This window comes from Hemiscyllium ocellatum, chromosome 30 (genome assembly GCF_020745735.1).
Source record: "Hemiscyllium ocellatum isolate sHemOce1 chromosome 30, sHemOce1.pat.X.cur, whole genome shotgun sequence".
In the NCBI taxonomy this organism is placed as follows: domain Eukaryota; kingdom Metazoa; phylum Chordata; class Chondrichthyes; order Orectolobiformes; family Hemiscylliidae; genus Hemiscyllium; species Hemiscyllium ocellatum.
This window is the reverse complement of record NC_083430.1, coordinates 49910345-49938310: the sequence shown is the minus strand read 5'-3', so window position 1 is coordinate 49938310 and position 27966 is coordinate 49910345. Positions and strand designations below refer to the sequence as shown.

Below are 27966 nucleotides of genomic sequence, written 5' to 3'. Positions count from 1 at the left end.
TGTACTCAGCCTGAAAACAAAGTTGGCAGAAGTAACAAGTTTGAGAACCAAACCTTTCAGTTTCTTCCTTGCTCATAGTTCTGGGATCTGATTTGTTCCTGCGCGGCATGTGGCAGATGATTTCATGGGTTTGGCATGAACCAACTGCAAAGCAATAAGAATTTCCATTCACCCAGATCCAATCTAATTATTACAATTTTACTGAATTGTTAGGTGATGTTTAAATCTGAATTTATTGATTTTTTTTCTCTTAGTAAGTGGCACAGTGGCACAGTGGCTAGCACTGCTGCCTCACAGCGCCAGATTCCCACCTAGGGCAACTGTCTGTGTGAGTTTGCACATTCTCCCCATGTCTGCATGGGTTTCCTCCAGGTGCTCTGGTTTCCTCCCACAGTCCAAAGATGTGCAGGTCAGGTGAATTGGCCATGCTAAAATTGCCCGTAGTGTTAGGTGTAGGGAAATGGATCTGGGTGGGTTGCTCTTCGGAGGGTGGGTTGCTCTTCGGAGGGTGGGTGTGGACTTGTTGGGCCGAAGGGCCTGTTTCCACACTGTAAGTAATCTAAAAAAAAAGTGTCCACATTATGAGGATTCTACGATTCTATAAAGTGGAGTGAAATGATGTGTTAGCCTGGGACTGCTATCATGTGAACACGCCCATTCAAAATGAATAAACTCTAAGCTTATCTACTGAAGTCATCGTTGTCAAATCACCAGTATAAGAAAAAAAAAATGAGATGAGCAGGTGAGGGAAATGAAAAAAATACATGGCAGCATTTACTTACCAGGTATCTATCTCCCCATTGATTGAAAAATTGCATTCTGCTCGAACACTCACTTCTGCGGAAAGAACATGAGACAAACACGGTTCAATGAAATGAAATAATATCTGTTTCTCAGCAGCTTGGGCTTTATCACCAATAACATTCCTCACAGAATGCATGTACATAGAACATCCCACTGAGCACTGACAGAAGCTGCTTCAGGCAAGATGCTTGTCGTGCGCTTTCTTCATAAAGTGTTATCTGCCCTTGAAATGTGTCAGTTTTACTTGAATAACACGTTAGGGAAGTGATGCTTGATTTATGTATTTCTGCAAAAACTTCTTTTCCTGCTTCCTTTCACATTTACAAAGCAAGAGTTTTGCAAGTTAGGGTGTCATTTTTGTGATGTTCCATATTTTCTTTCTAATTTGTCATTACAGAAAGACTTCATTTCAAGAATGTTGTCCTGTGAGAGAGTAAATAGAATTTGACATTGTTCAGTGATGTGATCTGACACACAATGCAGTTACAGTATGTAGCTAAACTGAATGGGTCACCATGACCAAGAGGATAATGTTATAGATGAACAATCCAGAGGTCAGTCTAATGCTTTAGGGGGACAGGTTCAAATGCTCCCTGATGTGGAATTTAAATTCAATTAATAAATCTGGAATACGAAGCTAGGCTCAGTGATGGTAACCATCGAAACTACAATTGATAATTGTGAAAACCTGTCTGGTTCACTCGTATCCTTTAGGGAAGGAACTCTGCCATCCTTACTCAGTCCGGCCTACATTTAACTCCAAAAGCACTTCTGAAAAGGCCTGGCGGCCAATCAGTTTGTGTGCTCTCAGGGATAGGCGGCAAATGCGTGAGACTTACTTGTATTTCATAGGACGTATCTCATGAAGTAGAGAGCTAATTTCCTGATATCTTATAATTGAAAGAAAATAAAATATTGTAATCTGCTTCGTTATGAAAAATATTTTACATAACTAGCCATTCAATTAGGTTGTGTTCAGTAGTTTTTTGGTTTCACATTGGTAATTGTTTCACATGAAGAAAATTTAAAAAGGGCAAGTAATTGTAATGTCTTGAAATGGAGTTATTAAGAGCAACACTAAGAGGTCAGCATTTATATTAAGTAATCCATTATTCATTCAAAATTGACATACCAGTAATGGTGTTGATAACAGAGTAATTTGATTTCCCTCATTACAATTTGGTTTAAAGGTTCTTATAGCTTTGTTATGTGTGTCCTATGCTAAACCAAGCAGATACTGAAGGTTGGAGTGAGCAGAATGGCCTTATTTATTTTGCTGACTCACACTGGCACAGCAAACCTTTTTAAACATCTGCTCATATCATTGAAAAGAAATCTGCATTTATAAGATGCTCAATCATGATTTCAAATTAATATAGAGGGTTTGATATTCAACAAATTATTTATGAAGTTCCTCAATGGTTATTATAAGCAAAGAATCAGGTAATTCATACACAGCAAGCTAGAACTACCATGGATGGTCAGTTAATCTATTTCCTGTTAGTTGAGTGTTGTATGTTGAACAGGAGATTAGATTAGACTACTTACAGTGTGGAAACAGGCCCTTTGGCCCAACAAGTCCACACTGACCCGCCGAAGCGCAACCCACCCATACCCCTACATTTACCCCTTTACCTAACACTACGGGCAATTTAGCATGGCCAATTCACCTGACCTGCACATCTTTGGACTGTGGGAGGAAACCGGAGCACCTGGAGGGAACCCACGCAGACACGGGGAGAACATGCAAACTCCACACAGTCAGTCGCCTGAGTCGGGAATTGAACCCGGGTCTCAGGCGCTGTGAGGCAGTAGTGCTAACCACTGTGCCACCGTGCCGCCCACAAGGCTGGATGTCTTCCTTAGCTTTCTCTCATGGTGTTACATGAACTTCAGTGTCAACCTTGAACACGCAGTTGGGCTATTTAGCTGAATAAATTATTTGTACAGAATTGGTAGTTTTACTTGTAAGAGTGGAATTTCTTTCTCTTGGGTTAAATTTAAACTTTACTAACCAGACCATCTACCTTATTCGGGCAAGATTTGGTTTAATCAGATACTTAGCCATCTCAATATTGTTTTGGCAAAATGAAAATAATTCTTGATTTTAAGTTTTGGGGCATCTGTGACATAAACAGATATAATCCGGATGGAATTACTTTTCAAGTGTTACAATGAATCAAAATAATAATTTACTGGATGGAACTTTTTTAAAAAAATACATTTATACTGGGAGTTAATGGAAATAATTGTTTAATCAGCAATGAGCTAAGGTATCAGGAAAACCTGAGAGGCAAATAAAATTGACGATGTGCAAAATGAAAAATCACACAATTCCTTGCTCTTGTTTGATGTTTTGGGGGTCGTTTAGCTGAGTTGGTTGGATGGTTGGTGATGAGTGATGTCAACAGTGTGAGTTCAATTCCTGCACCAGCTGGAGGTTATCATGAAGGACTTTCCTTCCCAACTTCACCCCTCGCCTGAAATGTGGTGACCCTTACGATCGTCAAGAACCAGTTGTTGAGAGAGCAGACCTCTGTTACTATAATTACTTTTGGAGGTTAAAAGAAAATTATATTAAGGACAGGATACACACCAATAGGTCACCACTAGTACAAAGGAAACTTGCTTGATGAAGAGATCAGAAGGGTAAGTGAGAACATGGAAGTTGTCGCAATAGGGAAGGTCTAACCACCAAATACAAACCTGGAAAAGGCAAGCGATTTTCCCTCTCCTTTCCAGTTTGCAGTTAGAGTTAATAAATGTACTACAGGATTGTTTTGTCACTGGGGCATCACGAAAGCCATGAGAAATCACTTTGAGCATGTTGAGCTGGGAGTCATAAGTGACTCAGTGAACAAAAAGGCTTGGGCCCCTTGGGTAACAGTGAACACAGAAGGATCACGTTCAAACTGATCAGGGGTTTAAAAAAATCAATGATCAACAATGAGATACTGCATAAGGAGTTAAATTCAATTAAATGAAAGAAAGTTTTTGGAGATGATGCTGTTTGAAAACATCTAAACACAGGACAAGTTCAATCTCTTTAATGACATATGTTAAGTAATGAGAATAAATATATGCCTAGAATTTAAACAAGTGATAAATTAACTATGGAGCAATATTACCCTCTACACAGCCTGTGTTATGATAAGGAAGATGCTGTCTGAAATGAAGCTGCAAAATTATATTCAGAGGGAGGTCATTGGTGTAAAGCAGAATTTGAAAAACTGTCTGACAGTAGCCGCAAAACATGATGGTAGGAACATATTTCAATAGTTGAACAGTAAAAGGACAGAGAAGATGGGGAAAACATAAAAGGTGCAGAGAGGTTTGAAATAATGGATAGGAAACCATTGTTCATATTCTGTAAGATTACCCGCTTCAAGCTATTTTCAAGGGAAAACAAAAACAATGCATAATTAACAAAGCAAACAGAATTCTGAATTATGTAGCCAAGTCAGTCAAATAAAGGAGAGATCAAGCTCAAACTATCAACTGCGGGAGTAAGATCATTGGGTGGATCTTCAACACATATTTGCATATGAAACAAGCAGATCAACTGCTCATTTTTTACTTTATTTGTTCATGTGACATTGATGTCATTAGGAAGGTCAGCATTTATTGCCATTCTTAATTGTCCTTGAGAGGGTGATCACAAGCTGTCTTGTTTTTTGTTTAACTGCAGTCTTTTGGTTGTTGGGACACCCACAGTCCCATGAGGAAAGGATTTTGGCCCAGTGACATTGAAGCAACTGTGAGGTCTTTTCAAGTCAGGATGGTATGTGGCTTGGATGGAATCTTGCGATCAGTGGTGTTCCCCTCTATCTGCTACTGGATGGTAGAGGTTACAGGTCAGGAAGATGCTATTAAAGGAGCGTTGGTGAGCTGCTGCAGGGCATCTTGTAGATGAGGTGGAGAATGGTGAATAAGAGAAATTGAGGACTGCAGATGCTAGAGTATCAAAGTCAAAACGCATGGTGCTGGAAAAGCACAGCAGGTCAGGCAGTATCCGAGAAGCAGGTGAATCAATGTTTCAGGCCCTTCATCAGGAACGTTCCTGTTCCTCGGATGCTGTGCTTTTTCAGTGCCACACTTTTCGTCTAAGACAACGATGCTTAGGTTGGTGGATGGAGCTCAGATCAAGAAGGTGTTTTGTCCTTAATGGTGTCCAGTATTTTCAGTTATTGGAGGTACATTCATCCTGGCACGTGGAAGTGATTCCATCAGATTCCTGATTTGTATTTTATGGATGGGAGATTTGCTTTGGTGATTCAGGTGGGGGTTAATATATTGAAATAAGAGGGGCTGGAAATGTGTAGTGCAATATAATAAAAGAAATTCTGATAAAAGGAAATTATTCTCATCACTGAGTTTCAGCCAAGATTCAGAACAATGTTTGATTATTTTTCACACACAATTTTGTTAATTTTGAATGTGATTTTGGAATCAATACACAATATTATCTTCCATTCATTCAATTTGAGAATAACTGCACTGTACTAATAACCAGATGTCTTATGTCTTAGCTATACAAAAGGATAATGTGATCAAGGAAAATTACAGGCATGTAATCAAGTGCACATTGATTCATTTCACGACTGTAGCAAAGCTAAGATTAATATATGTTGTATGTTATTGATTTCTTTTAGCTTAATGTTTATATTAATCTGCCATAAACCAAAATGCTCCTCCATATTTCATCCTCATAGGATATTTTGGGTATTCAAGGGTCTGTACATAATGGTGAACTCTGTAAACCAAGTGTGTTCAGTATATCTTATTAAAAATCCACTGCAAGAGTGAAAAGAGGGAGTGTAATTCTTGCTTTCTGTGCTAATTTGCTTCTTAGTTTTGGCCCACATTTCAGAATAACAGCAATCTGAAAAAGGTGATTCATACAGGTAACTTTCTCACTGTCAGTACACAGTCTCTCGAGTGGAGAGTCCTCCATGCTCCTCATGGTAACACATTGAAACAAGGTTCCTTGCAGCCCTAGCTAAAGCTTCAGAGGAGCCTGGAGAACATTTGACCCTTAGACATACAGCGTGCAGGCTCATTGGCATGTGCACACACCCTGGCACACACAAACCAATACCCCTCCTCTGGGCATGTACTTCACTGCCTTGGGATAGTCAAAAGCTAAGGGAGTAAACCCTGGCAAGAAAATCTGCAGTGAACTATAACTAGGGGGCACAGCCTCAAAATAAATAAATAAGCAGGAGGCTGGAAAAACACAGGCCGCACAACTCAGGCAGTATGGAGCAGATTTAAAACTGAATCGAAGAGGAACTTCTTCACCCAAAGGGTTGTGAATCTGTGGAATTCTCTGCTCACAAACAGTTGAGGCTACCTCTTTGAATGTTTTTGAGGCAAAGATAGGTTTTTGAACTGTAAGGAATTAAAGGTTATGGTGAGTGGGTGGGTAGGTGGAGCTGAGGCAACAAAAAAAATCAGCAATGATCTTATTGAGTAGCGGGGCAGGCTCGAGAGGCCAGATGAAATTATGTTGCTGGAAAAGCGCAGCAGGTCAGGCAGCATCCAAAGTGCAGGAGAATCGATGTTTCGGGCATGAGCCCTTCTTCAGGAAGGGCTGAAGAAGGGCTCATGCCTGAAACGTTGATTCTCCTGTTCCTTGGATGCTGCCTGACCTGCTGCGTTTTTCCAGCAACACATTTTCAGCTCTGATCTCCAGCATCTGCAGTCCTCACTTTCTCCTCGAGAGGCCAGATGGCCTACTCCTTCATAATATTTCATATGTTCATAAGATATAGGAGCAGAATTAGGCCATTCGGTCTATCGAGTCTGCTCCACCATTTGATCAAGGCTGATATGCTCCTCACGTAAAAAATGAGGTCTGCAGATGCTGGAGATCACAGCTGAAAATGTGTTGCTGGTTAAAGCACAGCAGGTTAGGCAGCATCCTGTTCCTTGGATGCTGCCTAACCTGCTGTGCTTTAACCAGCAACACATTTTCAGCTTTTCTGATATGCTCCTCACCCCCATTTTCCTGCCTCCTCCCCATTCCCTTCAACCCATTACCAATTAAAAAGCTGTCTAATTCCTCCTTCAATTTACTCACTGTCCCAACATCCACCGCACTTTGGGATAGCAAACTCCACAGATTCACAACCCTGTGGGAGAAGTAGTTTCTCTTCCTGTCTGTTTTAAATTTGTTACCCTGTATCCTAAGACTCTGACCTCTTGATCTAGAATGCCCCACAAGAGGAAGCATCTGCTCCACGTTTATTTTATCCAGACCTTTTATCATCTTGACGACCTCAATATGATCTCTGCTCATTCCTCTAAATTCCAGAGAGTATAGGCCTAAACTGTTCAATCTCTCTTCATACATCTCTGGGATCAACCTAGTGAACCTCCTCAGAACTGCCTCCAATGTCACTACATCTTTCCTCAAATATGGGGACCAAAACTGTGCAGAATACTCCAGGTCCACTCTCACCAATGCCTTGTATAACTGCAAGAATACTTCCTTACCTTTACATTCTATTCCTTTCGCTGCAAAAGCCAACTCTTGCACCATTTCTTATGTTCTAAACCCAAAGGCAGACTGATGTCTAACTATATCAACTTTCTTGCAACTCCAACAATCAAGCTGATGATAAACATAGCGCTTTGCATTCCTTTGGAGGAGAAGTTGAGTGGGCATTCTGACATTTGGGTGGTCCAAACATTCTTCACATCTTCTGCCCAATATCATGTAATTTGAGTAGAATTTTAAGAAGCAAGGGTGGAGAATTTAGCTTGTAATTTAAGAGTATCCCACGCAGTAATATTGCATTGCTGCAAGTAATTCCCATGTACCTGTTCCTGCAGACTCATAAATTTCATTCCGGGAAGCAGAGAGTCCAGAGCAGGTGACACCCATCCCATCCGCAACCAACGCTCGGTCATTTATTCAATATTAAGAAAAAGAAAAATACAGCTGGGGAGATTCAGCCTATCAGGCAGCATCTATGGAAACTGGGTCAATATCTGTTTCAGGTCGATGATCTCCCATCAGAAGCATCTCCCCAACATCAATATCAATGTGGGAAAGCACAGTAGGTCAGACAGCACCTGACTTTCCTGCTTCACGGGATGGTGTCTGACCTGCTGTGCTTTTCCAGCTTTAGATCTACTGACTCTGGCTTCCAGCATCTGCAGTCCTCAGTGTCTCCACAGCACTGAGTTCAGGCTTAATGAATTAACCCAAACTGCTGGAAACTTGCTCGGTCACACGCGGAGCAAAGCCTCAGTACCCGGCTGTCACTGCTTTTACCTGGGATGGATCCTACCCAGGCAAAATAATTGAGGTGAGGAGATATTCCCGTTCCGGAAACTTTCGTTTGGCTTTGCAACTGAGCTGAGAACGTGACTTAAAACTGGACTGAGCCTCCAAGCTGTAATAATATTCAGTCCCATTATAAACTCGCGAGTCAGCGTGGCCGGTTCCCTCTCCCACAATGACGGCCCGTGGGCGACAGAACTGAAAAATCGATGCCAGCAAGAAACTGCTGAAGTTGCAGTTAAATGGCTTTGATTTCGGGCTTCTGTGACAGCAGGTTTTTTAATGCAGGGAACCTCTGGCGGTTTCCAGTGGGCGCTTCCTTGCTTTGATCAGTAGGGGTCGTGCAGTGTCAGTGTTTGTACTTTCACAGAGTCAGATCTAAATGGGGGTCTCACTCTCTCTTTCTCTCTCTCTCTCTCTCGCTCTCCTTTGACTGCGCAGTCCTCAAAAATGGCGGAGACTGATTGAAATCTAAGCTTTGAGACACGCCAGAGGGGAGGGGAAAGACACACACACACACAAAAAAAGGCAGCCCTCGATTGGAACAAGTAAGTACCGGATCCCTGCGGAGATGGGGAACTGAGGGGTGTGAGTGTGTATGTGTGTGTGTGGGGAGGGGGGAATCACCGGAGCCAAAACATCGCACACCGACCCTCGTTGGCAGAGGGGAGGGGGGTTGGTTGGTGGAGAAACAAAAGCAGGAGCGTTTGGAAGTGGATTCAGGAGCCCGGGGCGCGCTGGATACATTGTAACCGCGCTGCGTGGATCGAGTGTATCCCCCGGCGCTTTGTATCCAGTGCAGTGTATCCAAGAGTGAAACCTTCTCCCGGCCATCCTTCAACAGCCTTCCTTTCTCTGTCTCCTCTCTCTCCCCCCAAGTCTGGGCTGCTTGGCGCTGGGATTGTTTTCATTGTGAGTTGCCGATCTCATTCTCTCGCTCTCTGTGTCTGGGGCCTTGTAGGTTCCAGAGACTGAAACTGAACATTAGCTGTCAGTTTCTGTCTGCCTGTCTCTTTCCCAACCCCGGGCCAGGACACACACACACACATACACTACAGTTTCAGATCGGTGTTGTGTGCTGGGTATTTTTTTCACTCTCTCACTCTCTTCTCAAAGTGCTGCCCTGTCAATCTCTGACCGCAGGCTAAGAGGCGGAGGACAACAATATGTTTCACCCCTTTTTATTTTTTTCTAATGGGGGGTGAGCTGGACTAAACAGGCAGATGAAAAGCAGGTGGCAAAGCGACCCAGGGGACCCCAGCTCCTTCCAGCCCCAGATCCTGACTTTGAGATGCTCCATGCAGGAATTCTGGAGGGAGTCGGTGGATAAACTGGATCAACCTGAGAACAGGACACACTGACGGGAAAGTATGTGTGTGTGTGTGTGTGTGTGTACAGGGTCTCCTCCTGCTCCTGGGTGAACACGTTGCCCGTTTCTCCGTGACATCATTGCTCCCATCTCTCCCCCGGGGATTCCTCGTTGTGTTAAAACTGGTCGCACCATCCTCGTATAACGCCATTGAGACTGAAAGGGCCAGTATTTTGACAGTTGTCTCCCCGTCGCTAGTTCTGTTGTGGAGATTTTGGTGAAAGTTTTTCTGTGGTTTTACAAAGCGCACTGCTGCAGCCACTTGAATCTCTCCCCAGATACAGTGCAGCGTCTGTGCTTCTGAAATTCTCTGTTCCCCACACTGAGAAATATAACAGAAAATGCTCTCTCCTGTCCCCCAATCCCTTTAATTGGACACCTCTCTCCCAGCCCTGGATGAACAAGTTTGGAAACATTTCTAAACAGGGCCAGTTTTGGAGTTGAGAGGTGTGGTGTGTGAGAAAGAGAGAGAGATGTACAGTTCTGGTGGACGAAGTCACACGTGAATGAATTTGTTAAATCTGTTCACAGCACTGCGCAGCCCAACGGTTTAGCGTGGCGATTTGAGTATTTTGTAGATATTTTCGAACTGGCCTGTACAGAGTTGTTATTACGCAGCTCAGGAGCTGGGGGGACTTGAAGCTGGGTCTCAGAGGTAGGATACCACACTGCACAACACGCGTTCCCACTGGAGGGAGGAAGTGAGGACTACAGATGCTGGAGATCAGAGTCAAAGAATGTGGTGCTGGAAAAGGTAGCATCCGGGGAGCAGGAGAATGGAACATAAGCTCCTGGTGAAGAGCTGGGAAACGTCAACTTTCCCTGCTCCTGGGATGCTGCCTGACCGGCTGTGCTTTTCCAGCACCACACATTCCCACTGTAAGGCCCTGTTATCTACCGTTTTGCACTGGTTATGTCCAGTTTTGTGCAGCAGAGATGCAACTTTGCTGTCCTTCACTCTGTGCAGTGGTGTTTGTGACATTGTAGTTGTCTTCTTCCATTCATAGCTGTTAAATGTGCAACATTCTCCAGTGTGTCGGATGGTGTCCTTCAGTTGGGGTGAGTGGTCTGACAGGTCCAGGATAAAACATGGAAAAACATGAGCATCCAACCCTACCCAGGTGGTCTTCAAAGACCAACTCCGCCACCCATGGCAGAGTGTGTGGGTCCAGCTTTGGATTGTTCAGTCACCTTGGCATCCACTACTTCGATTTTGAGGGATTCCCTAAAAAAAGTGCCATCACACACCTTCACAGAGCCACTTATCACTATGTATATTAGTCACAGTGCAGACTGGGATTGCTTGGGAACATTGGGAGTGAAGACTTTCCGGGTTGTTATGAAAGGAGCGGGTCTGGGCACTTCAGAAAATTGGGAAGGCTGAGTGGGACAGGAGGGTCAGAGGGTGTGGAGCAGAGAGAAAAGAAAAACTAGCATTCAGTATCCCTTTGTGGAGTCTCAGTGATTAGTGTGAAAGCTGTGGTGTGCTTAGTTTATACCTGCCTGAATTATTTCCTTTTTTAATAAATAGTGCTTTCCTTTAATTGCAGATATCATTGTCCCTGGAGACTCCTGATCCTAAGGCATGCTGGGCATTGAGGTCACTAATTGGATTTAAAACTTGACAATTACTTGGAATTGATGAATGATGGAGAAAGGGAGATTGCAGCTTTCAGAGCTGTGATGGGGACTGAAGTCTAAATGTGTTTGGACCAGTATTAAATCACCAGCAATTTGTCCTTCACAAAAGCACAAATCTTTTGAAGGTATAGTACAATTTGATGGTCTTTATAAATGTAATTTGTTAACCGGTCAGAGCAGATACTTTTAAACCCCCAATAGACCAGATTACCCACAATACAGTTCAAACACCAACACCCCTAAAGCCATGACTCTCCCATGACTAAGCATCTGAGTACCTTTTGATTACTGTCCTTCGACTGATTTTTTTTTCCCTCTTGTTGATGCTTCATCTGAAACTCAACACTCATTAGATTTATAAGAAATTTCCCACAGCTTTTAATGGTCTCAATCAGGTCCATTCAGGAAAGTTTTTGTTATCTGTAATAATTTGCATGGGAAACAAAGTGCTGGTTGAAGTAAATGCAAAAATGCAGGTTGCAATGAGTCATTTAGTAGGAAAAAATGTCTATCATTCCATTGCATATAATGAACAAAGAATTTTCATCCTCTAAATGTTTTATATTGGCAAATTCTAATTGGGAGTGAGCACTGTGATGCAGTTAAGGATATAATTGTTGCCCTACCAACTCCATCTCTCTCCCCAACCATTCCTTCATGCAATACTGAAAGATACGCAACTTTTGAGTCCTCCTTGATCTTGAGTTCAGCTACAAATCCCATATCTAGTCCATCACCAGGTCCACTTATTTTCAACTCCACATCATCTCCCTCCTTTACTACACCTTACTGTACTCTCATAGAAATGCTTACCTTTTGTTCTAGTTCATAAGATATAGGAGCAGAATTAGGCCATTCAGCCCATCGAGTCTGCTCCGCATTTGATTATGGCAGATAAGCTTCTCAACCCTATTTTCCTGCCTTCTCTGCACAACCCTTAAAACCGTTGCTGTATTTTTAATTGGCAGACTCCTTCTTAAATATACTCACTGTCCCAGCATTCACTGCACTTTGGGGTAGCAAATTCTACAGATTCATAAACATTTGCAAGAAGTAGTTTCTCCTTAACTCTGTTTTTATTTTGCTACTCCCTATCCTAAGACAATGACCTTCATCCTAGACTGTTCTGAATTTCTCCAAAGCATTTCTCATCAGCTTCCTGAACATGGGAATCCACAAGTTGTACCTCCCACAAATCTCTGCTCATGTTCTGTACCATATTATTCACTTGCCCTTCAACTTTCGCCTCATGACCTTGGTTGGCTTTTTGGCTTTACAACTTTTCACATGAACCATTCTACTGCTCAGCAATATACCAAGTATCCTCAATCCCATCTACAAATCCCCTCTTACTGCCTTCCCTTAGCCAAACTACATAACTGCTGACCAACCTGTTCCTGTCTCCGACGCTTGGTAGGTCAGTTCTAACCTTCTATCCAATCTCCCTTCTCAATTTTGCCATAATTTGGAGAAAACTTAATTCTTTGACTTTTTTCTTTCCTATTTTGTGAACATGATAAAGCCTGCACTTGCTCTCCAATTGTCCCATAACTTTGCTCACTTTCTCCTCACCGTTTTGTAAAAAGAATTCGTAAAATTTGTCTATTCAACAATGCATCCCACCAGTTATCTCTTATACTAGTGTTCCAAATTTGCATTTTGTTGTGAAAATACATCAAATATTAGGTATTTCAGGTTGATGGGAGCACAGATTAGGGATATAACCTAAGGGAATGAAGACATTGCAATCTGCAGACATGGTACTGTAGTTATGAGACTAGTTCCTTTTTAAAAAGAGGAGCTACTGGTACATCCCTGTAACATCAACTTTTGTGACAACCTTTGACTAGTGAATTTAAAGTTCTATCTTTGTGCTCTTGAACACGTGGTAAACTTTAAATTGACACACTTACTTTCCTTAACAGGAATCTTTCATACTTAATTTTTACATTTTTCTTAATTGGTCTGCTAGAAAGTTTTGAAATGTTATGCTGTACTGATTTTGATTATCTTTACAGTTTACGTATAGTGAAAGCAGTAGGAGATTACCTTTTGGTGATGGTCTTACAACTCTTGTTTCAATGCAAACTTATTTGTAACAGGCAGAGATTGTACATTCGTAAGGAGAGAATGAAAACCTAGGTGGGCTGTCTATCAGCTGACATTTACACATGCGCCTAACATTGTCAGAGAAATGCTGATTCAATAGTTGTAATGAAATTCTATAGAATGATCAATATGTTGGAGGGGAATTTACAGGCTGTTAAATGTTCTGGTGCCATAAACAATTGATGGATGTTGAGGTATCAGAGCTTTTAACTCCTGATATTTATCAATGAAATTCTGCTTCTTAACATTTACAGCCTGGAATTTGTTGCAGTAATGACGGGTGAAGTTGTCACATTTTACTGTCAGCACTGGACAGAAACTGACCGTGTCTCTGGGTGTTTGGACATGTGTGATATAATGTAGAAATGCAGAGGTTGATGTCAGTGAATCTGGGCTTTTCAAATGGATGTGCTGTACATGTTCCCATAGGCTGTTCGCCTCATTGTGGGCTAACAGTAGCATTGCACAAACCCTTGCATAAGGGCTATTCTCTTCTGACTATGGAAATGGGGTACTAAGTTCATTCTTACTACTCAGCAGCCTGACTGGCCCAAAGTAATGAACTTCATCATTCTGGAGTGGCAGATTTCCTTTCATTATCCACAGATTGCTGACATAGCCAGTATTAATTGCCTCTAAGGCAACTTTGTAAATGAGTCTGCCTCTTCTACTGTTTCAGGCAGGGAGTTCCAGATTCCTTCCATCCTCTGGGTGAGAAAGATTTTCCTAATTTCTCCTTGTAATCCTTCTATCGATCACTTTAAACAAATGCTTCCTGTTAACAGACCTCATTGTTCTGGTAAACAGGTCTTTCCTGTGTGCTCCATCCAGGTCAATTACAGTCTTGTCCATCTCAAACAAATGGCCAACTAATTTTCTGTTTTACCGAATGGAGAACAACCTCAGTCTATCCAATCTTTTCTCACAGCTGCAAATGTCTAATCCTGGCAATATCCTGGTAAATTTCCTCTGTCTCTTCTCTACTGCAACTCCATTCTTTCTGTGATAAGGTGACCAGAACGCCATCGTACTTAAGTTTTTACCTAACTAACGTTTTTTTTTAGAGATTAGCTCAGATTCCCTACGGTATGGAAATGGGCCCTTCGGCTCAACAAGTCCATCCCGACCCTCAGAAGAACAACTCACCCAGACCCATTCCCCCACACTATATTTACCCCTGACTAATCCACCTAACGCTATTTGCAATTTAGCATGGCCAATTCCCCTGGCCTGCACATCTTTGGATTGTGGGAGGAACCCATGTAGACACAGGGAGAATGTGCAAACTCCGGACAGTCACCCGAGGCAGGGACTGAACCCAGGTCCGTGGCCTGTGAGGCAGCAGTGCTAATCACTGAGCCACTGTTCTGCTTTAGACAGTTCCAGTCTAACCTCCCTACTCTCATATTCTCTAACTAATTAAGAAAACGCCTTCCTGGCCATGTAATGATTTGTCCCTTTACCTACTAGGAACTTTGGGCATGCACGCCAAGACTTCTCTCACTTCCTCTTCACCACTTAGTATTTTGCCATATATTTTGTATTCTCTTCCCTTGTTTCAATTTCTCAAATGGATCACCTCTCACTTTTCTTGGCTGAATTCCACTGGTCACTTTTCTGCCTACCTGACTAGTTCAATGAAATTTTTCTCAAGTCTGCAGCCTTCCTACTTGCTATCAACTACCTGGCCCATTTCTTGGGCAGTCAGCATAATGTTTGCTCATGGACCCTACAATTTTTAAAATTCATTCATAGGATGAGGGTTTGCTAGCTGTGCCATCCCTCATTGCTCATTATGTAGTTGAGAGTCAACCACATTGCTGTAGATCTAGATTTACATGTAGGCCTGACCAGGTAAGGACAGCAGATTCCTTCTCTCAAGGACATTATAGTGAACCAGATGGGTTTCTCCGATAATTGACAATGGTTTCACGGTCATCATTAGATTCATAATTCCAGATTTTCATTAAATTCACTTTTGACCATCTGCCACGTTTGGTTTCAAATCCAGGTCCCCAGAACATTACCTGGATCTCTAGACTAATAATTCTAGCAACAATACCACTAGGCTGTCACTTCCCCAAACATCCAAATCATAAGTAAGGATCACAGAAAAGTCTGGGGCTAGTAACTGAACCCTGCAGAACCCTCGTGGAACATCCTCCCAATTGCAAAAAATGCCATTGCCACCCTGCCAGTTTTTGAAGCCAGTGCACTGCATTCCTCTGGATTCCATGTGCTTTTATTTTAAGCAGACGCCCATGTAGGAACGTTCTAACAACCTTGCTAAAATTCATGTAGAGGGTATCAGTTACACTACCCCATTAATCCACCTTGTTACTTTCTCAAAACATTCAGTTAATTTAATCAGACTCTATCTTCCGTGATTAAATCTGCGCTAGCTGTCCTTGATTATTCCGTGTCTTTCTGAGTGGCAGTTTATTCTATGTCTCAGAATTGATTCCAATAGGCTTTTACCGAGCCTTGATTAGCTGGTTTGGAAGTATTTAGTCTATTCCTCATTCCCTTACTAAACAAAAATAAAATGCTAACATCTTCCAATTTGCTGGCACTATTTCTGCATCCTGTAAAGATTGGAAAATGATGGCCACAGAATTGTTATTTTTGTCCTGCTTTCTTTTAACCACCTGGGATGCATTTCATCTGACCCTGGGAGTTTATTCGCTTTAAAGAATGCTAATCCTATTAATACTTCCTCATCACCTCAAGCCTGAATGACCAAGAACTTATGGTAAAACTATAGCCTCTTGTTGTGACTTGTCTGAATGTTACCTTTTACAATTCCTGAGAGAAAATATGCAAAAGCTTGGATTGAAATATTTTTGTGGAATATTCATTAATGCAGAGCATCCAAGTGTGACGCATTTGCCTCGATAAACTAATTCAGTAATTGTATTTTCAGCAGGTTTGGATTTACTTTCGTAGTAACTCTGCCTTTCTTAGGAAATCCGTTGTCTTTACTGGGGACATAGAAAAGAATTTGCTGAACAAATTCGCAACCTATTAATAACTTGATATCGTGCCAAGTTGTTTCAGGTTTTTCACTGTTTCCTTTCTCACCTGCCTCCTGCAAGTATGTTAATTGAATTGGTTGATACTTTTAATGAACCCTGCTTTCCTATTCACTTTTACATGCCTCTTCATTTGCTTTGGTTTCACTTGGCTTTATTGCAATAGGAGCTGACCTTCCTCTGACCCTTGCTCTCCTATGAGACCTATTTTGATCTCTTGTTTTACCCTATTAATGGGATGCCTCTGTGCAAATGTTATTTTCCTTCCCTCCATCTTGAGCGGTCTCCACTCCACCCCATTCCACTCGGATTCGATCTTGTATGAAGTCCATTCTCTTCTCTGTCAGTATGCCAATCTGTAGTTTCTATTGCCAAGTTGTTCTCTGCTGCTGAGTTGCTGCACTTTCTGGTTTCTTTATTAACTCTGGGTCCCTGTGATATCCCTGATCATTGAGCTCCAGGACCAAGTGTTCCTTGTAGCAATTGACTATTGTTGTTTCCTCTTATTGCACATGTTATAGATGTCCCAGAGTTCTTCTGGGAAATAGCTACATTGATACTGGAATGTGCCGCGGGGGAGATGTTGGGGGGGGAAGCTCAGTGGAAAGATACTGACCTATGATAAGGTGATGATATTGGGGGCCCACCTGCTGTGATTCAGACTCATAGATTCTGGTAAACTTGCAGTCCACTGTCTAATGGATGATAGTTATTTTCAATACTAAGGGAGTTGAGGGAAATGCAGATATTGTGGGAAAGTGGAGTGAGATTTGACCTGTGATCTTATTGATTAGTGGACCAGGCTTGAAGGACAAGGTAGCTGCTCCAGCTCCTAATTCTTGTGTTCTGCTGTACCCTTGTTCAAATGTAAGTTTAGGGACAGAATGTTTCTGCATTATTTAGAAATCATATTAACGCTCAAGTCTTTGGGTGCATTGGCTAGATCAGAAGCAAACGATTTTTCACTCTTACAGAACAGTGAGGCAGGCCACTTGAAATCTCAAAAATGTTGCTTTGGTTGAGCTAACAGTGCAGACCATGGTTGGAAGCTGCTTCCTGCCAAACACGCTTTGTTCAGGGCCACAGCGTGTGATCCACTGGGAGACTGGTTCTCTTTTTTTTATAAGCTGCTGTGATAAATGATCATTACTTTTTCCCTTTGTTGCCGAATGGCATGTTGAAAGTATCAACTTCTTTTCGAAGTATCAAAATAAAGACGCTAAATCCAGCAGCATGCCTGCTCCTTTCTGCTGTTATAGCTGTGGGTGTTCAGCTGTACTAAAGGTAATGACCAGGGCAGTTTAACATGATTATCCAATGACAAAACTACACTTGGGAGTTTCTAATAAAATGGATTTACCAAGCCATCCTCTCATTGACACCTTACAGAATTTATGATGAAATCATGCCCTCTAGGCATTACATTTTAGTGTCCTGTGTCTGATTTGTACAAATGTTTCCAAGCCATTTTCTTAATTTAATTGTAGAGACTTCCGCAGTTTTATGAAAGGAGGGACTTGCATATATCCAGCTCCTTGGAATACCTCCGGGCTATGCCAAACGTTGACTGAAGTTGATTGTTAATGTTTCAGAATAGGTCATTAATTTTGTCAGGAAGTTAAATTGGTAGGAGATATCTGTGCAGCAGGGTCCTATGGAAATGACTAATTATGTAATCAGTTCAAGTTTTAATTTAGTCAGGAATCTTCAGAATTTCCTAATTGAACAGTGCTTTGGAATTTTTTTTGATCACCTTAACATCTCAAATTCAGCACAAAACAGTGTAGGTATTACATTCAATTCACCATCTAGATGAATACTCCAGTCCTGAGGGAGAACTAACTCCTGACAACGGGAATCCTAAAGTAAACTGACCTTTCATTATGGAAGGAAATCTTGAGATGGAACTCCCAAGATTAAACTTGTCTATACCAATTATAATTTAATGTAAAGTTATTATGGTATATAATTTTTTTTTAAAAAGTGACTGTCAAACCCAGTTATAGTTTACAAATAATGCTTACGGACTTTTCACCAAAAATGATTGTATGGTTGGCTCAAATTAAGATATGGGTGAGACAGTACCATACCAGTTACCTATTATAAGCAAAACAGATCAAATGTATTCAATTACTTTCAATTTAATAGCAATATTTTTTCTATTACAGGGAATTTTTAATTGGAGCAGTTTTACCAGCATAGGCATTTGCACTGACTCTATTGTTAGGTCACCTGCTGTGAACCAGCAGGATCTTGGCAATGGGAGAAACCTGGGGAAGGCAAGCCAACATGTATTAGTGCCACCTTCCAGCCTTGGTGAATGGGGAAGGGTTAATGATCGGAAAGACATTTAGTTATAAAATCACGTTAATTTTCGACTTACTCAAAAGCAATAACTGCAACATATTTCCACTTTTATTTTGTTGGCTTTGTGCGTAATGTCCAAGTTTCTTCATTATTCAGTGCTGGGTAGACTAACGTTTATTGCTCATCTGTAATTGCTTTTGAGAAAGTGGTGATGATAATAATGCATGTGGCTCAGGCACACCCTGAGGAAGGATATTCCGAGATTTTGAAGGACTGACGGTGAAGGAATAGTACTATCTTTCTGAGTCAGGATGGTGTGTTATATGATAGGGATAGTGTTCCCATCCAATTACTGCCTTTGTCCTTCTAGAGAGCAGTGTTCAGGGGAAAGTGCTGCTGGAGGAGCCTTGGTAACTTATTGCAGTGCGTCTTGTAGATGCTGCCATTGTGTTGATTTCAAGTGTTCAAAATACGATGGTAATCAAACAAGTGTGGCAACTCCATGGAATATGGGAAAAGCTGAACGAGGAAGCAAGAAGCAGTTGCCAGTGTTGATACTTTTGTGATCCCAGCTTTAAATTTTGCTTTGGAAAAAACAACGCAGTGGACAATTTAGCCTTTTGATGTTGTTTAGCCATTTGGTGAGATCATGGCTGATCAATGATTGACTCTATGTACTCACCTCTGTCTGTTATCCTTTAATCCCTTTGGCCAAATCTGTCAATCCCAATTTTGAAAGTAATAATTGATAAGCATCAAATGCCATGTAGTGTGGAAAGTTCCAAAAATGTTCTATGCTTTACAGGAAGTTGCTTTGCTTTCGATCCAATTTATTTGACCATTTCCCTCATCCTACATTCCCATTCAGTGGAAATAGAATAGATGAAGAGAAACTATGTCTTCCCCTTAATGTCTTTTGCTCTATGTGTTTGTTTTCTGTCCCATTCCATTTTTTTTCTCTGAGGTGATGCACAAGATTTATATTTGGTTGCAATAACCACAACATTTTACTTCTATTTTGGCTTTGTCTGTAAAACCCAAGTTTCTACATTTATCTTCTTTCTTACCTTCGCCCAAGGATGGATACTTGTATTCTTTATGTATCTTCCAGTTTTTATCCCGCCTCTTGGTCATGTAAATCATGGGGACTTTGTGCCCAATTAGTTGGAAATTATAGCTGACTTTGTAATTCTCTGTCCTTATTCTTTTTCTCTTCTTTTGCAGGATTCAGTTCCCAGCTGATTTGAGTACATTGACAGTGTGTTCTGGACAATGAGAAAACCGGGATCTCAAAAAGGTGAGTGCTGATAACCTGCTAAGATAAAAAGTTCTCTTTATCAACTTGAGGGTTGCAGGTTCCACAGAAATATGGACAGAATTGCAGAACAAGAGATTTGAAATGCTGCAGCCTCTAAGTGTAGAGCCTGACTTCAGAAAAATGATATTGAAACTGCTGTGAAGGTGCAATGAATTGAACTAACAGAACTGCGCCATCAGTTGGTCCTGGTTGTTGGGGTCTGTAAATATTACATTCAAAAGTAGAATTCAAGCATTCTGTGGGGTAAGAGGAAACTATCTGGATACACGTTAGACTAATGGATACACTTACCAAGGCTGATCTCTGATGAGGTAAAGAAAAATAGCATACCTATACAGATTTGTGTTTTATTTTGTTGTCAAAGTAATATAGTGTTTGTCTATAGTAGTAGTCAATGGGTAAGTAGATAATGTAAATCTAAAACATGGAGGGTTGGGTACCCGAGCAGAGTTTAAAACTGCGATGCAGAAAACAGATTAAACCATTGATAATGTGTACATGATGGACTGCGCACATGTTAACTGAGAGTTAATTGAGAGTTTTTGCCTTCTTGATGTGGTTTACACCAGGGATTTCATTCCCAACAGCACAAAAGCTAACTAATAACATTTGCTGAAAGCAGAGCACCAAATTTTACAATGTGCCATTACCAAAGTTTATCACTCAAAGGTGGTTAACTCATCATTCAACTATTATTTGTGGTTCTATCCTGACAGTAAGAGAGGAAGAAGCTTCCTGAGCCTGCACAGATTTCTATTTTGAAAATAAAAATGATCAAAGGGTGCAGAGTATGTGAGGGAGGGGTGGTGGAGAGAGGAATCATGAGAAGCTGCAGACTGAAGAGTAATGACTTTTGTACTATTGTGGCATAAGGCTGGAGAAGTCGACTGAAATAAGGAAGGAAGGCTATGAAGGGGTTTAACTGCACAAGCGGCAGAACTAAAGTTGGAGGATTAAAAAGCAATCTAAGTAAACAGAGACAATGGTTAATGTAGCAAGAGAGATTTGGTATGGATTTGGATGGAGATCACTGTTTTGGATGAATTACAAATCAACAAAGAAAGCATTGGAATGGTTGAGTCTGGATGTGATGAAGACATACATGAAGGTTTTACAATAGAGGCTGAGGTAGACAGTGATTGATAGGGGAAGAGCAGGTCGTCATGGAGCTATAAAGCTGTAGAGTCAAAGTCAACTCGGAGTTGAACAGGACCTTGAGGTTGTGAACAGCCTGGCTCAGTTCAAGGTACTGGCCAAAAAGTAATTCGCAAACATTCAAGTTCGCTGTGGATTCACTGACTTTGTGAGGGAGTGAGTTGAAGTGTATCTTGTCCGTAGCTCATGTTTTCTAATGATGTAACCAAGATAGAATGAGGAAGGGCGCAGGAATTGATCTGCACCTAGTATAATGGTTACTGAAGATGCTCTGTCTTTGAAATGGGTAAAATTGGAATTCAGCCAGGACAGTCTCCAAAGGTACACAATAGAGAAGAGGTTTTGGTGAAGGATGGCATTGTCCACCAGGTCAAAGATTATAGAAATACAACTGAGGGATAGCGAGGTGGACACGTTCAGAAGTTTTTATTATTTTTGGCTATTTTACTGTTAGGAAGGGGTTTATAACCTAATTGAAGAGATTCCAAAGGAGGAATAAACATCTAAGAGCTTGAGAGGTAAGGTTGGAATGTCTCCATAGAGGCTAGTTTTCTGTCACCAAGTAACCATTTATTTACAGTATATGCACAGTACTTGACACTGATCCAGCTCCCTCAGAGCCCGCTCTCAGACTGAACAGAGCCCCTGACGCTCTTGTTTGTATCTGTCAGCCAAGGCTCCCTGATTGGGACTGTCAACCTGTTCCAGTCAGAGAACTCATTCTATGAGGTCCACTTGGCTGATCCCATTGCATTCACTTCAACCCTCCCCCTCTGAGTCCAGGGATGCAGACCTATTCTTCTCCTTATAGCCTCTCCTGGGGCAGTTTCATGCCAGGTTCAATTTCTTTGACTCTGCCTTGGATATGGGCAGCATGTACTGGATCATTGTCCACCTCTTGTGCCTGGACCATCTCAGAGGAATTTCATTCTCTTCTTCAAGAGGGATCAAGAGTGCAACAGCAACTGTGTCCATCAAAAATTCTGAAGTTTCTTCAATACCAGACAGAGGGAGAGGACCCACAGGTTCTGACAGCCTTTGCGGTTGTTCTGAAGGACTACATTCGTTTTGCTCCTGCCCCGTATGTGAGTTTGCAGTTTCCATGTGGTCCACCTGGTTGTTCCCCACCTCACCTACCCAAACTTTGTATGTCACAGGACCTACCTTCGTGTTGACCATGCCTCTTCCCCATGTAGGGCCATTTCCATGGTTTCGGCACCAAACTTTATCCGCTGAAGTAAACTGCCTTTCGTGTAGAGGAGTCTTGTGCCTAACATTCGCGTTTTTGATGCCATTCCACTGCCCCCACCCCACCCCAGTTGCATGAGGGGTGATCTGATAATTAAATAGGAACTGGTACAGTTTGGAATTGAATCAAGCAGTAGGCTGTTTCTTTAAGCCTGCCTTCAAAGTTTGGACTGCTCTTTCCACCAGACCATTGGATGATGCATAGTACGGAGCTGTACTGACATGCCGAAAGCCATTCAACTTTAGGAAATACTCAAATTCCTGCTGATAAGTGATGGCCCATTGTCTGTGACCAACACTTCCAGGAGCCAGCGTATTGCAAAAGATGTGTGCAGTTTTTCTGTTATTGTCTCTGTGTTTGCTGAATGAACTATATGCATGTTGGTTGAGATGGCCTTCCTGTTTCCTCCATTACCACCAGCTGTTTTAGTTTTGCCAGGGCCAGATCTTCTTGTGTCCACAGTGAGATACTGTCAGCAGTGCCTTGAAGGGTATTCATAAACTTTAAAACCAGCACGGACTCTTCCAGCGGTGGACCCACTGGTGGTGTATCTGCTAGCAGGAGTATCATATTTGCTACTTGGCCTCCTGGGTAGTGTTCTAATTTGTAATCATGAGCACTTAGAATGAGAGCCCACCAGTGAATTCAAGCTGCAGCTATGGATGGCACGGCTTTGTTCCCTTTGAGTACCTTTAGAGGGGTTTGTGGTCCGTTACTATTACAAATTTACATCCATAAAGGTACTGGGTGAACTTTCTCATACCAAAGATGACCGCCAAACCTTCTCTATCTGGACGTATTTGCACTCTGCATCAACCAAAGTCCTGGGTATGCTATTGGGTGTTCCTCTCCATTGGGCAGCCTGTGAGCCAACATTAACCCGATACCATATGGAGAGGCATCACATGTCAGCACCAGATGTTGTTTGGGATCATGGTGTGTCAACATCTTACATGGTGATAGCTACTTCTTCACTCCCCTAAAGGCGACATCTTGGCTACGAGACCATTTCTAAGACTGACACTTTTTCAACAGTAGATGTAAAGGTGGAAGGATGGAGGTCAGATTACGGATGAATTTTCTGTAATAATTCACCGATGCAAAGAAAGACTTAAACTCTGGTAAGACTTCGGAGCCATACTTTATCACCCTCACTTTATCCTCCAATGTGTGTAACCCAGCCTTGTCAACTCGGTCCATCCAAATAGGTTATTTTGGGGTGCTTGGAACATACCGTGGAGAAACATCTACAGACTATGTCCAAATTCTCTAAGTGCTCCTTATCAATCTTCCCTGTTATTACCACATCATTTTGATAAATGGTGACTTGGGATGGACCTTGTAAAGTGTTCTCCATTGTCTCTTGAAAAATGGCACAAGCTGACAATATTCCAAATCGTAGAATCCCTACAGTGTGAAAACAGGCCCTTCAGCCTCCAAAGAGGAACCCACCCAGACACATTCCCCTACATTTACCCCTGACTAATGCAGCTAACCTACACATCCCTGAAACTGTGGACAATTTAACACAGCTAATTCACCTAACCCGCACATCTGTGCACTGTGGGAAGAAACTGGAGCACCCAGAGGAAACCCACGCAGACACAAGGAGAACGTGCAAACTGCACACAGACAGTTGCCCAAGGCTGGAATCAAATCCAGGTCCCTGGTGCTGTGAGGCAGCAGTGCTCACCACTGAGCCGCTGTGCCACCCAAATGGCTGTCTCATATATTGGTACAAACCCTTATCGGTAATAATTGTAGCATACTTTGGGGAATCCTCATCTCGCCACAATTGCAAGAATGTGTGGCTCAGATTCAGCTTTGTGAAGGACATCCCCCCCAGCCCCACCCATCCTCACCAGCATTGTGTATGAGTCCTCTGTGCAAGGGATTGAGTATTTATCCAACTGTGAGATGCAGTTTACTGTTTGTTTAAAATCTCCACCAAGGCAAACCAACCCATTAGACTTAACAATCAATATAACCAGTATTCCATATTCAGCAAACTGGACTGGTTTGATAATTCGCTGCTGCAAATGTGTTGCTGGTCAAAGCACAGCAGGCCAGGCAGCATCTCAGGAATAGAGAATTCGACGTTTCGAGCATAAGCCCCTCATCAGGAATTTACTGGTTTGATAATTCCTTCACTTTCCAATCTCCAGATTTCTGCCTCTACATTTGCCCGTGAGGCAAATGGCCCTGGGTAGACCTTGCAGATCATGGAATTGTTTCCTGCTCAACATACAAGATGGCCTTGGCTCCTTTGCTTGTCCCTAGACGCTTCTTAAAACTGTCCAGGTATTTAATTAGGACTTCACTACGCAGCCATTTTCTAATTGAAAAGTGTTGAACCAATCAAAGTGAATCTTTCTCAACTAATTTTGTCCCAATAGGATAGTGCCCAAGCCTTACTATAATCAGTGGGAATTAGAGTCATAGAGTCATAGAGTCATAGAGATGTACAGCATGGAAACAGACCCTTCGGTCCAACCCATCCATGCCAACCAGATATCCCAACCCAATTTAGTCCCACCTGCCAGAACCCGGCCCATATCCCTCCAAACCCTTCCTATTCATATACCCATCCAAATGCCTCTTAAATGTTGCAATTGTACCAGCCTTCACCACTTTCTCTGGCAGCTCATTCCATACACGTACCACCCTCTGTGTGAAAAAGTTGCCCCTTAGGTGTCTTTTATATCTTTCCCCTCTCACCCTAAACCTCTAGTTCTGGACTCCCCGACCCCAGGGAAAAGACTTTGTCTATTTATCCTATCCATGCTCCTCATAATTTTGTAAACCTCTATAAGGTCACCACCCAGCCTCTGACACTCCAGGGAAAACAGCCGCAGCCTGTTCAGCCTCTCCCTGAAGGTCAGACCCTCCAACTCTGGCAACATCCGTGTAAATTTTTTCTGAACCCTTTCAAATTTCACAACATCTTTCTGATAGGAAGGAAACCAGAATTGCATGCATTATTCCAACAGTGGCCTAACCAATGTTCTGTACAACTGCAACATGACCTCCCAACCCCTGTACTCAATACTCTGACCAATAAAGGAAAGCATACCAAACGCCTCCTTCACTATCCTATCTACCTGTGACTCCACTTTCAAGGAGCTATGACCCTGCACTAAAAGGTCTCTTTGTTCAGCAACTCTCCCTAGGACCTTACCATTAAGTGTATAAGTCCTGCTAAGATTTGCTTTCCCAAAATGCAGCACCTCACATTTATCTGAATGAAACTCCATCTGCCACTTCTCAGTCCATTGGCCCATCTGGTCCAGATCCTGTTGTAATCTGAGGTAACCCTCTTCGCTGTCCACGACACCTCCAATTTTGGTGTCATCTGCAAACTTACTACCTGTACCTCTTATGCTCACATCCAAATCATTTACGTAAATGACAAAAAAGTAGAGGACCCAGCACCAATCCTTGTGGCACTCCACTGGTCACAAGCCTCCAGGCTGAAAAACAACGCTCCACCACTACCCTGTGTTTTCTACCTTTGAGCCAGTTCTGTATCCAAATGGCTAGTTCTCCCTGTATTCCATGAGATCTAACCTTGCTAATCAGTCTCCTATGGGGAACCTTGCCGAATGCCTTACTGAAGTCCATATAGATCACATCTACTGCTCTGCCCTCATCAATCTTCTTTGTTACTTCTTCAAAAAACTCAATCAAGTTTGTGAGACATGATTTCCCACGTACAAAACCATGTTGACTATCCCAAATCAGTCCTTGCCTTTCCAAATACATGTACATCCTGTCCCTCAGGATTCCCTCCAACAACTTGCCCACCACCGAGGTCAGGCCCACCGGTCTATAGTTCTCTGGCTTGTCTTTACCACCTTTCTTAAACAGAGGCACCACGTTTGCCAACCTCCAGTCTTCTGGCACCTCACCTATGACTATCGATGATGCAAATATCTTAGCAAGAGGCCCAGCAATCACTTCTCTAGGTTCCCACAGAGTTCTCGGGTACACCTAATCAGGTCCTGGGGATTTATTCACTTTTAACCGTTTCAAGACATCCAGCACTTCCTCCTCAATTTGCAAGATGTCACCATCTATTTCCCTACAGTCTATATTTTCCATATCCTTTTCCACAGTAAATGCTGATGCAAAATATTTATTTAGTAGCTCCCCCATTTTCTGTGGCTCCACACAAAGGCCGCGTTGCTGATCTTTGAGGTGCCCTATTCTCTACCTAGTTACCCTTTTGTCCTTAATGTATTTATAAAAACCCTTAGGATTCTCCTTAATTGTATTTGCCAAAGCTATCTCATGTCCCCGTTTTGCCCTCCTGATTTCCCTCTTAAGTATACTCATACTTTCTTTATACTCTATCGAAGGATTCCCTCGATCTATCCTGTCTATACCTGACATATGCTTCCTTCTTTTTCTTAACCAAACCCTCAACTTCTTTAGTCATCCAACATTCCCTATACTTACCAGCCTTCTCTTTCACCCTGACAGGAATATACTTTCTCCGGATTCTTGTTATCTCATTTCTGAAGGCTTCCCGTTTTCCAGCCATCTCTTTACCTGCGAACATCTGCCTCCAATCAGCTTTCGAAAGTTCTTGCCTAATACCGTCAAAATTGGCCTTTCTCCAATTTAGAACTTCAACTTTGAGATCTGGTCTATCCTTTTCCATCACTATTTTAAAACGAATAGAATTATGATCGCTGGCCCCAAAGTGCTCCCCCACTGACACCTCAGTCACCTGCCCTGCCTTTTTTCCCGAGAGTAGGTCTAGTTTTGCACCTTCTCTAGTAGGTACATCCACATACTGAATCAGAAAATTGTGTTGTACACACTTAAGAAATTCCTCTCCATCTAAACCTTTAACACTATGGCAGTCCCAGTCTATGTTTGGAAAGTTAAAATCCCCTACCATAACTACCCTATTATTCTTACAGATAGCTGAGATCTCCTTACAAGTTTGTTTCTCAATTTCCCTCTGACTATTTGGGGGGTCTATAAAACAATCCCTTTCTTATTTCTCAGTTCCACCCAAATAACTTCCCTGGATGTATTTCTGGGAATATCTTCCCTCAGCACTGCTGTAATGCTATTCCTTATCAAAAATGCCACTCCCCCTCCTCTCTTGCCCCCCTTTCTATTCTTCCTGGAACATTAAGCTGCCAGTCCTGCCCATCCCTGAGCCATGTTTCCGTAATTGCTATCATATCCCAGCCTCATGTTCCTAACCATGCCCGCCCCTTGCATTGAAATAAATGCCGTTTAATTTATTCGTCCAATCTTGTCCCTTCCACACCACTCCCCCCCGCCCCACCTTACTAGTTTAAATCCTCGCAAGCAGTTCTAGCAAATCTCCCTGCCAATATATTAGTCTCCTTCCAATTTAGGTGCAATCTGTCCTCCTTGTACAGGTCACTGAACAGCTGCTTCTCAGACGAGACCTGAACCAAAGTTTTATCCTTAATCTGGAAAGGTTCCCCGGTATAGGTTGTCAATCTACCCAAGAGCTTACACAAACCAAGGGTTGGAAGCCAGAACGAATTTTGTTAAAGACTGGTTCTGTGATCACTGATGCAGCTGTGCCAGTATCAACTTCCATTAGACCAGATGTTTATTTTGATTGGTTCGGATTTGGATGTTGCTAAGCAATTTAACTGTTCCAAACCAGATACCAGTGGACTTTCCAGGGTGTGCACTCTC

General features: G+C 42.2%; 1 protein-coding gene across 5 annotated transcripts in view; it reads left to right on the top strand.

The window, feature by feature from the left end:
- The first annotated feature begins 8100 nt into the window (after window positions 1-8100).
- LOC132830153 (polycomb protein SCMH1-like) overlaps window positions 8101-27966 on the top strand; it is a 208865-nt gene continuing 188999 nt past the window's right edge. The window contains exons 1-3 of one of the 5 annotated variants that reach the window (XM_060847682.1): window positions 8101-8120; window positions 11015-11230; window positions 19778-19850. In XM_060847682.1, the coding sequence (XP_060703665.1) occupies window positions 19826-19850 (25 nt within the window). In that variant the 5' untranslated portion in view covers window positions 8101-8120; window positions 11015-11230; window positions 19778-19825. Of the gene's footprint in view, window positions 8121-8466; window positions 8644-9178; window positions 9464-11014; window positions 11231-19777; window positions 19851-27966 lie in introns of those variants that run through there. The other 4 variants (XM_060847680.1, XM_060847681.1, XM_060847683.1 and 1 more) reach the window with 4 other exon arrangements.